This window comes from Carassius gibelio, chromosome B9 (genome assembly GCF_023724105.1).
Source record: "Carassius gibelio isolate Cgi1373 ecotype wild population from Czech Republic chromosome B9, carGib1.2-hapl.c, whole genome shotgun sequence".
In the NCBI taxonomy this organism is placed as follows: Eukaryota; Metazoa; Chordata; class Actinopteri; order Cypriniformes; family Cyprinidae; genus Carassius; species Carassius gibelio.
Genome location: NC_068404.1, coordinates 24,824,104 through 24,836,285, shown reverse-complemented (window position 1 = coordinate 24,836,285; position 12,182 = coordinate 24,824,104). Strand labels below are relative to the sequence as shown.

Here is a 12,182-nt window from a genome sequence, read left to right as displayed (position 1 = left end):
CAGAGAAAATGAATGCACAGCATTCTGAATTGCTGTGAGGTGTGGATTCACTCACCATGTCCAGGAGCAGGTAAACAGACTCCCTGTTCCGTGTAGTGGTTTTATCCGTCTCCTGCCCAATCTTCAGCAGGCTGGAGGAGGCGAGCTGTGGGAGACGATTACAGAGTTTTATTAAGCTGCAGAAATGGAGCGTTTATTGTTGACATGTTGACATAAATGGCGTGTTGTGGAGTTTAGAACAATTACAGCTAATACTTTTACTTACGGCGAGGAACTCTTTGAGGCGATCCTCTATGCTGCCCTTGTGGATAGTGAACAGAGCAGCGGCAATCTGGTTTATCGCTTTAGCCAGACAGTGAATGTTGTTGCAGTGACCTTAAAAGTTTCATAGAGAGTTAACACACACATGATAAATGCCACGCGTGTTAAAACGCAGTTCAAACAGCACAGATGTAATCTGATTCCATCCGCAGTGGTTCAGCGCGAGTCTGAAATGTAAAAATTGGTACCTTCTATTGCGGGACTGTACTGTGACATCACATTGCTGGCCAGGGTGGGCATGGAAACAGCCACGAAGACCATCAACAGGCAGGCGATCTTGTACTCCTCCTCCGGGCTAATATTTTCTGTTACAAACAGAGAATTGACTTCATGAATGTTCCTTTAGGTAACTCCGAGAAATTATGATGTGCTTCCATTGTGAGATTGCATTTCTCCCTCTGGACAGTGTCCGAAAATCTGCGCAAAGAGCCAAGAAAAATGGCAGTAATGTCCAAAAACGAACTCTTATTTATGTTATCAGCGCAACAGCATTTGGGAGAGATTCAATTAAGTCTGGTTTGAGTCGATTGGCTATTTAGATAGTAAACAGAGGACGTTTGGATTTAACCATCAGGGGAATAGAACAAAAACATCGGCGCTGGCCAAGAGGCCCTGGAGGGTCTGGGCTGCCCTGAGAAAATGAAAGCTGTTCACCGGAGAGCGGTGCTCAGTTCTGGAGAACTGCTGTGTGGAATGAGGTATGTTTAAGTGCACAAGGCTCTTCTCAGGAAGCTGATTCCTCGATTGGGCTCTAATGCCTGATGGGGGTTTGATAAGCAATACTGGACAAATGCATCTCAAAACAGCTGGGCTAGAGAAGCTACTTTGAAACCGGCCTCACAAACTACAAGGATGCACATCATTGCACAATCATTGGTTACAAAACGTTTATAAGAGGTTAAGAATAGTGCAATTTTACATATGCTACCATTTATTACTTTTTTTTTTTTTTTTTTTGGTGGAAACAAAAATACTTCAAAATATTATTGCGATAATATATTTCAATTAATATAGTATAATATAGTAATAATCCACACATTTGAATAGTAAAAGACATTTTTAATATTAAGTTTAAAAAATAACAACAGTTAAAATGCTTCAAGAACAGAACTCCATAATTTATAAATTACATAAACAACATTTATATAACCAAGTATAACAAAAATGCCTTGCATAGACTTAGTAAATCTTTTTTTTTCATTATTATTCAGTTAACTGAAACAACCTGTCCAAATGAACTAATTCATTAAAATGAAGTGTGTTTGATTATCCCCTCAGTTTGCATGTCTGTAAAGCTGAATTGTAATTCAGTGTGACCAAAATAAATAAATAATTAAATAAGTAAAACAAAAAGGTTGCAGAATTTATATATCATGTAGCATTATTTTGTCACATTACACTGTTAAAAGAAAATAGTAATTACGGGCAAAGTGGTGATGTTTACATTTTTTTTTTTTAAAGTGACATTTTAGTTTAGAAGTGCCACTCTTCAACACTGAAAATGACACTCATGAGACAGATCTCCTATGCACAGAAATCTTTTTTTGTAATTATTTTTAACTCTTGAGGTTGTGGTTAAGATAGCTTTCATGTGAAATCTTACACCACAGAAATAAGGAGACATGGTAAACTGATACTGTGACCAAAGTGAACATGGGTGTGGATGTAATGTATGTTTCTGAGTGTGTATTATAGTGTGAGGTTACACAGTAATCACAGTGCAAGCGAGCATCCTAACGCTGCAGTACTTGACCCGATCTAAACCATGTGATAGCACTTAACACAAACCAAACCTTTTTTACAGCCAGCTAACTTTCATCCAAGGTCTTAATACAGGGATTTCTGGTAAATCATTTGGCATGAAATGGACTTTAGATTTGTGCACTTTGGAAAAAGAATTCCTGTTCAACTTTTCTTTCAAGTATGTGCAAACCGACGTCACACTTTGTTAACTACCCATTTTGTAGAAAATGCTGATGAAAGCTGTATTCCGAACGTGGACTCTCGGTGTTCTAACAAATCTAGAACAAAACCACCCGATGCGTATCGGCACATCGGCTAAATCTGCACTTTCTTAAGAGGCCAAAACCAAAGAACTTCCAGTTACGCAGTTTGATTTTCCTCTGCCTGGGAAAAAAAACTGAGCCAGTTTATATTTTGATGCCAAAAAGTGACATCTGGGTTAGAAATGGACTGATGTGCATTACCATCTTGAATGGTCTGAAATAACCTACCAGACTTCTGGGAGGACAAAGCCACTACCAGAGCAGGGTCGATCTCGCAGGGCAGGCCTGCCGCTGAAGACAGCTCGTACACGTTCATGGCGACCTGAGAAAAGGCAGAATTTCAGGTCCGGCGGCCCATCGTTACTGCTGACGGCAAGTCTGAATGTCACCTACCTTCATGTCAGTTTCACGAGGAATGTGGTCTTTGAAGTCTTCCACGGAGCTCACCAGGAAGGGAATGTGGCAGGACAGCACCTGGAGTAAAGGGCACATCTGTGATTAGAGCTCATCTGGGCAACTACGTCTTCGAACAAAGGAGCAGTTAACAGATTTCTTTATTTTTTTTGGTCATTTACTCAGCCTCACTTCATTCCAAAGCTGTATTATTTTATTTCTTCCTTCAAACACAAAAATCTGAAGAGTGTCTGATCTGCTATGTTCCTTACAATACAATGGGACAGTGATTTACACCAACAAGCTTTGAAAACCAAAAAAAAAAAAAAAAAAAAAAAAAAAAATCTATATGACTTATGCACAACATTCAAAGTCTTAGAATGTAGTTTGTCAGTAAATTTCAATGATCGTTTACTGAGAATCTCTTACTGTAGCTCTCTTTCACACTTACGTGTATTTCACACTTAAGTTTTTCATTAACATTTTTCTAAAATTACATCTAATATTACAATATTTTACATTAAAAAAAAAAAGATTTTTAAAATGTTTGGTTTTAGTTAATGCAACACTGATTTAAATACATGAGAATGCAAAGAGATTTGACAGCTGCAGAAGCTTTTTTCATTGCACAAAGACATTGCATGACTTCAGAAGATATGGAATATAGTGCACAAGTCATATGGACAACTTGCCTTTTCTTTTTGAAGCTTGGCAGTACAAATAGTACCAAAAAAAAAAAAAAAAAATTCATGGAAACAGTAAAAAAGCTAATTTAGGATTGAATGAGCAAAATCTCAGCTAGGAGATGTACAACATCCTTATGTTAAAGGGATAGTTGATTCAAAAATTAAAATTAGACTGTTTTACTCACCCTTTAGGCATCCTAGGTATATACGACATTCTTCTTTCAGACGAATCCAGTCAGAGTTATTGTAAAAATTGTCCTGGCTATTTCAAGCTCTATCATTGCAGTAAGCAGGTGTTTCTGTTGAACAGTCCACAAGACGTCAAATAAAGCGCATGCATCCATAACAAAATGTGCCACATATTTCTCCGGGGGGTGAATAAAGGCATCCTGTAGCGAATCCATGTTTTCATAAGAAAAATATCCATATTTCAAACATAATAAACAATTTTCTATCACTTCCACTATTTGTCATATGCGGAAGGCGTTCCAGTGGATAACGTAAGATGTCGGTGTTGCATAATTAGTGACGAATGCGGACAGTGGAAAACTAAACTAAACAGTGGAAAAATGTCAAAGGATTTCAATATAAACTAAGAGGAGACTGGTTTTCCTTTGCTAAAGTAAGGAAATTTAGCTTCCTTTGCTACTTTTAACAAAATCGTGAGACTAGTATTCCTCAGAGGCGCGTGCTGCTCATACATCCTACGTCAACCGCTAGAATGCCTTTTGCATGACAGATACCAGGAGAGAGAGAAAAAAGTTTATTACATTTAAAATATGGATATTGTTCAAATGAAAATGCATGGATTCGCTACAGGATGCCTATGTTCACCCCCTGGAGGATGCACGTAATTTATTTGCCGACTTGTGGACCGTTGAACAGAAACACCCACTGACAGCAATGTTTGAGCTTGGAATAGCCAGGACAATTTTTAATATAACTCTGATATGATTCGTCTGAAACAAGGAAGTCATATACACCTAGGATGCCTCGAGGGTGACTAAAACGGAGGACAATTTTCATTTTTTGGGTGAACTAACCCTTTAAGCTGTGCGTTAATGTGTTATGAAAGAAAAAAAAAGACAGACGTCTGGATAACAACTCACATCTCTGAGAGCTTCCTGAGCCAGAGAACGGAAAGATAAAATCACGCCGATGATGGTCATCCGTTTCAGCACGCTGTCAACCGCTATAGAAATAGAAGACAAGTCATATTAATAACTTGCAAAAATAGGCCATTTTCTTCCTTCAGAACCACTAAAAATAGGTCTGCAGGTGGAGTGTATATGGGCCACATTCCTCAGACGGGATTTTTAAACTCCTGCTAACATTTGAGCTCAGTAATCTGTCTGTATGAGGACAAGCCATAACAAATAGCTCAAACAGCTCTGTGTTAAAGGGCCTGTCTGCAGTGAAGGGGGGCGGTGGGTGTTATTACAGCTCATACCATGACATTCCAAACAGCTACTGTCTAATACAGGGCTTCTCAACCTGTGGTACATGGACATGACTGGGAACTTTCAATATTTACAACAGCTAAATTGCCATTTTGATATTTTTGGAGTTTATTGGTCATTTCTGACCTTGTCACACAATATTAATATAGCTTTCTGCATTACTAAAATTATGTCAATATGTGAGCCACTTTGATAAGAAGACATACAAAGAGAACAAATGCAGTTTCTTTTATTTTTACATGCTGTTCATGGGCAGACTGATCTCAACTAGATCGAAGATCAGCAGGGAGAAAAAAAAACATGAAACGTATTTGATATACTACTACATTTAATATTAGATTAATTTAATATCAGAAGAACTCATAAGAAGTGTTTAAAGCATATAAGCAGATTAATATAATAATCATATGCAAATATAAACTACCGTTTTTTGAAAGAAGTCTCTTATGCTCACCCATGCCACATTTATTTGTTTTAAAAAAATACAGTAATATTGTTAAATATTTTTTAAAATAACCAATTCTATTTTAATATATTTTATAATGTAATTTCTTTGTTGGTAAAGCTGCATTTTTGGCATCATTACTCCAGTCTCCAAACCATTTTAATATGCTGGTTTGTTGCTCAAAATAAACATTGCTTATTATCATTAATATTGCAACAGTTATGCTGCTTAACATTTTTATGGAAACTGATCATTTCTTTTCCAAGATGCACTTTGTTTTGCAATATAATAAATCTATTTTACTGTCAATTTACTATATTTTTATCAATTTATTGTGTCCTTGTAGAATAATGTTTTGTTTTTACAAATTTTACTGACCCCAACTTATCATTTCGGTATTATATATAGAATTAAAAGTCGAACAACTGATACGCACATGAAAGCCGCTTAAAGAGTGCTGCCATATGATCCGGCTTGTCGAAGCTGGTCCTCATCTGGGTCAGAACTTCCACATTGTCCACCACAAGTTTCTGTAAGGGCATTAAAACACATCAAGATGAAAAAGTAGAAAAATTATGCAAACTGATCTGAAGCTGTCTGTACATTTTTCCAGAGGAGGATATCATAAGCTACATGCACCTTCAAAGGGAATACAATTCTAATAACAGCATTTAATGTTGATTACAATGTTGATTACCAGAAAAAAAAATTCATTTTAAAATCGAAACAAATGCTGTCAATTTAACTTAATTTTGAACCCAGAAAAATTACTTTTAACACCTAAACAGAACAATCTTGAACAGTAGCGATTAAAGGCATGAAATCGCCTGAGACGGGTACTGTGAAAAAAAGCAAGAGAACGAGTTTGCATGTCAACAAATGATTTGCGTAATTTGAGCTTTAAGAAAAAAAACTTGTTCCCGTGTTAAGTCCTTTGGTGAACATGGCGCAGAATAGAAATGCTAAATAAACCATTTCACTCCACAGCTGATTGTGGGTCAGATAGGAAACATGTTTCTTTTTCTCCAAATTACTTTCAGCTGAAGGAGAGAGGTTTGCATGTTAGAACATCACTGACATGTGCCAAGTCTGTGTTCACACACTTGGGGGTGGTTGTTGCTCAAGAAACTTTCATAATACAGAGAGTTTCAATTACATTTGCAAACCTGCTGCCATTAATGAATGAAAAAAATTAATAAAAAATGACCGCACAAGAAAAAAGCAGTCCATTCCTTAATCATTGTGTCAGGGATTGCAAACAATACACCATTCAAACCTCATGGGGAAGCCTTTACCTTCAATGTAATCAAACTAGCATTTGGTTCAGGTTTGATCACAGTTCCTGTTAATTCATCATTGCTGACAGTAACTGAGTGAGGGGAAGCGCTACCTAAACTCTGTTCCTGGAAAACAGGCCCACATGGAATCCAAAGTAATCCAAAGAAAGCTCTTCATATGTCCACACAATTGGAACAAATCCAATCATTCGAAAGGTTTTGCACAACCTCTTGTGTTTTTAAATATTTGGATAATTAAATCATGTTTTACAAATATACTATTGTCAGCCACGTTTTAAAGTCATGTGCTTCAACAAACTATACCATATATATATATATATATATATATATATATATATATATGAATTTCAGTTTTTCTTAAAATAACTAAAGATTTTAGAAAAAAAAAATAATAATAATAGTAATAATAATAATAATGAAATAAATCAGCAAGCAAGTTATTAAAAAAAGCCAGACTGATGTTATCAAATAAATAATTAAATACAAATATACTAAATAAATAAATAAAAACATAATAACTACCTAAATAAATAGTTAATAAATAATAATAAAATAAAATAAAAAATCTTTTACACTAGCACTTTTGGTTCGATTGACGTCATAGGTCGGTTTGTCTTTCAAGCTCAGGTGCGAATCGTACCAGAGTCTGCCGTACGGTTCATGTGAACTCCGGTACGGTTTGCTGCTGAAGTAAACGCAATCAACACAATCGCAGAAGTGAACTGCTATTAATGATGTATTACTTGATAAAATATTGTTTGTTTTTCACTCACTTTCCTGACAAACGTGAATGATGTGCTGCAAGCAGAAAGCTGTACGTCTCATTTCTGTTCCCCTTCAGCATTCTTAAAAAGCATATGTAGTACATTCGTAAAAAAAATATGAGTACCGTTATGTATTGAAGCTTTGGAAACATAACCACTGCTTCAAAAACATAAATATATAAAAATAAAGAGAGCAACTATGCATTTTCTCCTGCGCTGTCATTACTAAGCAACGGGGTAAATAGCCGCTGGCTTGATGACACAAACGAACCGTGGTTCGGACCCAAATAAAATAATATGAACACAGTCCAGTGGGGCCAGGGGGAGAGGGGAGTAATCAAACTCGGGTTCAAACCAGGCAAGCAAACCAAGTGTGAAAACACCCTAAGTAACTGTGGGAATCAGTGTTTAACAGGAAGACTAAAAAGAGGCTCTAAATGCTCTCAGGCAGTCTCCAACAGAGAACTGTGCTTCCGAAACTCTCTCAGAGGAAGGCAAAGAAGTCAAAACTGAGTGAAGCCAAATGATGTGACCTTTCACCTCAGAGTCCCTTATTGCTCACCTTGAGTTCAGCCACCTGGGAGGAGATGTGCCACATGAGGCTCTCACTGAGGAACTTCATCCCGTACGGACCCAGCAGCTCAGACAGGGAACGCATTTCTGTGAGAAAAAGACAAGGGCTTTTAGACGTGCTATGACAGTTTGAGTGTGGATATAATCACGTCCAGCTGAGGATTGTGTAATGTTTCTAAACAAGGAAACCCTTTATTCACAGTGTCTTTGTGAAGTGCTTTTTCTCCTCACCAGATATGTCAGAATACTCCTCTGCATTAAAGGTGAGCTCGTTCTCTGTGGGCAAGTTGACGAAGGCCTTCATGGCAGGAAAGTAAGCGATGTGACCGTTGCTAACCTGCCGCAGCAGAGTCTCCAGATACCTGCGCACAGATAAACATTAAACCAAATTTTATTATAAGACAAAGGGACCTCTTTATTCAGCTATTATTTTTAAAGACTATTACAAAATATCACACAATTTTTCATCCATGTTTTAATTTAACTCGTGTGAACCTGTTATGTAGCGCTTAGTTTGCCAAAAACATGAAATTGTTATTTAAATTTCAAATTATGTTTGAAAAACTAATTAAATTGCGAAAGTTTTACGCATTCATTTAATTTCCACCATTTTTGCTGCTGTAAATTGTATTAAATAGTAAAACACAGAAATCAGAAAAATTTAAACAGACAACACAAAATGTCTGAAAAGAAAATGCTAATTTTATGAATTATTATTCAATTAAGTTATATGAACTTAACTGTTTTTTTAATTAATAAAATGTAAATTTAACCATTAACAAATAGGGATGTAATGAGATGCTAGAAAACCACGATTCAATTAGTGTTAGGAATTTATATGAATCCATGTCTGAGGGGAACTTATGGTCATTAGAAAAGTTTAGATGGTATTTTTTCTTTTCATCTTGCCTCTGTATAATGCATATTAAAGTTCATAAGTGCAGCACTGCTTTGTTTACAGCAGAAACCAAGGAAACGTTTTAAGCGCCACCCACTAGCAGAGTGAATCTGCGTCTCATTCAGCTCATCTGCTGTGTCTGTTTCATGCTGATATTTTTTATGCATAGTTTTACAAAACTGAAGTCAAACCATTATTATTATTTTTTTTGCTTCAAATTTAAAAATTATACAGTATAATTTAGATGAAAAACTGCTAATCTTTGGTTGAAACATGATAAAAGGAAAATGCCACCATTTTTAAATATTGCACTATGATCTTCCTTCAACTTAGATGAGTTGATATTGTATCTCTCCCGTCTCAGTGCGTGCACTCAAATGCTGTAGTGCACAGCCCCATTATGCTAGTCTTCAGCTTAGCACCATTCATTCCTTAGGATCCAAACAGTGCTGAATTTAGAAGCAATGGATTCAACAAATTGACACCGCAAACCATGCAGCTTCTTTTTTTTTTATTATCTTTTAAAGATGTATTATATAAAATAGGACGCTGCAATATGGCTAAAATTAGCACTTCCTCAATTTTTTTATTTCGGTAGAAAAAGGTTACACATTGACACATTGATATTCTGCTGGCCACACGTCTTCACGTGATGTGAATTCGCAGGTCAGAGTTTACCAAACTTGAACTTTGGAATGAAGCGAAATGCTGAATGGAACTCAATGGAATGAAAAGTGCAGTGTGACCGCCCCTTTAGGAGTGCTTTTTGTTGCTTCATATGTAGAGTGCCCTAAATCGGTTACCTAAGAGGTCCTACTTCCATTAGGACGTCTTAAGGCCCTGATATACTTAAAATTAAATTGAAGAACGAACTGATATGATGTCATTCTGAACAATATTAGGCCAAAACGAAGTTTGTTTTGAGTTTGATCGACAGTTTGATCGAATGGTTCTTTTGTATTGCAAACATGATACTTGACTCTGAACTGCTGCTAATCATTATTCTTTAGTCTATAATATTCTGCCCACTGGTACCAGTCTCACACCTAGATACGCCATCATTGCTTCTTTATTGTGTTTAGGGCATATGTGCGAGCGTTGCAACACGTTTACATTAATCTACAACCCGCCATGCAGCAGTGCAGGGGTGTTGGAATGTTCGTAAACAGTATACAGTCGCTCAGCCTTTTCAAACTTCCTTTTGCTCCCAAATGAAGAATGAAAACGAACTTCTTTTGAAGTATATCAGGGGCTTTAGAAGGCAGCAGCCTATGCAGGCAGTATATATGGTTTTGGAACAGAGCCATTCATTCCTCACTCTGTAGCTATTCTGGAATGGGTATGTAGAGTCTCACCAGTTGGTGTAGAGGCTGGTGATGGTGGGTTCTCCGTGGCTGTCGAGGTGTTGGGTCTGCTGCAACAGCACATTGTTGAACACTCTGGTGATGTCAATCTGCACATAATTCTCGATGGACTGCAGCACTGTCATGTAAGCCCGCACGCTGGTAAGCAGCTCTGATGGTTTGGCGATCTCCTGTGTGGCCTGGTTGTACATGGTCATCCCGACTATGGACCTGAGAGACAGTTACAGAAATGATCAACAAGGACTGAATAACACAAATTAACTGCCCCCTACTGCACAATTGTTACATGTAATGATACTATTATTATTTTCAATTAATATCTTGAATCTTTTTATATTTTCTGTTTCATTAAAATGTTTGTTAATTATAATTGTTTACATATGTGTATATTTATTATGTATATATAAAGACACATACAGTGTGTTTTGAAAATATTTACATGTATATATTTGTATTCATATAATTTATATTATATATAAATATATTTAATATATAAATTAGTGGTGGGCCGTTATCTGCGTTAATATGCTGCGTTAACGTGAGACTCTTATCGGTGTATAAAAAAAATATCGCAAAAAGTTGGGTTGGGAGCTGGGTCTTTACTACACGAGCTATGATAACTTTCACCATGATATTTTTGCGCAGATGTAGGGGGCGAGAACGAGTCTTTAAACCTGTGTGTATACCTACTGTGAAATTACCACATCAAACGTGACGTGCTAACATGGCTGTAGCTGAAGCCGGCGGGTTTGCTTTCGGGATTTTTTTAATATATATTCTTTTAAGAAGCTTCCCAATGGAAACCTCGACAAGACGCATGCCTGTTTTACACATAATCCATCTGCGTGCGTATGCAGTCCGTGTGCGTTTCGTATGTGGTGTAGAAGCAGCATGGACTCATACTCATTGTGCTTTCACACAGTACGCGTTTGCAGTCCGCTACTTCGTACGTGAACGATTGCTTCACTGCTTCAGACACACCGCTCCTGGAATGCCAAGACGGACCGCAACAGCGTGAACGCTGGAATCCGTTAACATGGGTGCATCAAAAAAAAAAAAACGAAATGCATACGCACTGCAGACGGATTATGTGTGAAACAGGCGCATTTATTTAGAACCAAGAACCAAGAGAAAACATTACTGTCTACAGCTGAGAGAGGGCGCTCCATGCTTTCAGTGTAGACTACAGGAGAACTGAGAAGTATCTCTGGCACTATATAGAGCGCCCTCTGGCGACTGTAGACGGTAATGTTTTCTCTTGGTTTCATTTTGATAAATAAGTCGCACCTGACTATAAGTAGCAGGAAAAAAGTGCGACTTATAGTCCGGACAATACGGTGTGTGTGTATATATATATATATATATATATATATATATATATACACACACACACACACACTATGTAAACAACAACGTATTTTGGACCGCAATGAATCATTTGACAGCACTAGTATATTTTTGCATATTTGTCTCAAGATTCAGATCATCAAACAAATGTTAATATTACACAAAGATAATGCAAGTAAATTAAAATTAAGGTTTTTAAAAGATGATTTCATTTATTAAGGGGAAAAAGCTGTCCAAACCTACCTGGCCCTACATGAAAAGGTAATTGCTCAGTTTTTTAAATCACAAAAGAACTGATTAACCAGATTATTTTAGAAAGCTGAGTAAAATTTCACTCGCAGCACCCAGGCCTGATTACTGCCAGACCTGTTCAATCAGGTCTCCACAAATGGAGAAAAACTTGGAACAGCGGTGAACCTTCCCAGGAGTGGACGGCCTACCAAATTTACTCCAAGAGTGCAACGGCGACTCATCCAGGAGGTCATAAAAGAACCGAGAAAACTTCCAAAGAACTGTGACCTCAGTTGCCTCAATTAAGGTCAGTGTTCATGATTCAACAATAAGAAAGAGACTTGGCAAAAACCAGATCCATGGGAGAGTTCCAAGGCAAAAGCCACTGCTGACCAA

The 12,182-nt window shown here is 37.1% G+C and overlaps 1 protein-coding gene across 4 annotated transcripts in view; it reads right to left on the bottom strand.

Moving 5' to 3' along the window:
• The window catches only part of LOC127964691 (nck-associated protein 1), a 47,074-nt gene that overhangs the window by 2,196 nt on the left and 32,696 nt on the right, over positions 1 to 12,182 (bottom strand). For all 4 annotated transcript variants that reach the window (XM_052564971.1, XM_052564969.1, XM_052564970.1 and 1 more), the window contains 10 exons: positions 10,200 to 10,418; positions 8,178 to 8,308; positions 7,936 to 8,033; positions 5,748 to 5,841; positions 4,516 to 4,598; positions 2,721 to 2,801; positions 2,556 to 2,649; positions 510 to 626; positions 266 to 375; positions 56 to 145 (listed from right to left, as the gene is read on the bottom strand). In XM_052564971.1, coding sequence (XP_052420931.1) covers positions 56 to 145; positions 266 to 375; positions 510 to 626; positions 2,556 to 2,649; positions 2,721 to 2,801; positions 4,516 to 4,598; positions 5,748 to 5,841; positions 7,936 to 8,033; positions 8,178 to 8,308; positions 10,200 to 10,418 — 1,117 coding nt within the window. The remainder of the gene's footprint in view (positions 1 to 55; positions 146 to 265; positions 376 to 509; positions 627 to 2,555; positions 2,650 to 2,720; positions 2,802 to 4,515; positions 4,599 to 5,747; positions 5,842 to 7,935; positions 8,034 to 8,177; positions 8,309 to 10,199; positions 10,419 to 12,182) is intronic.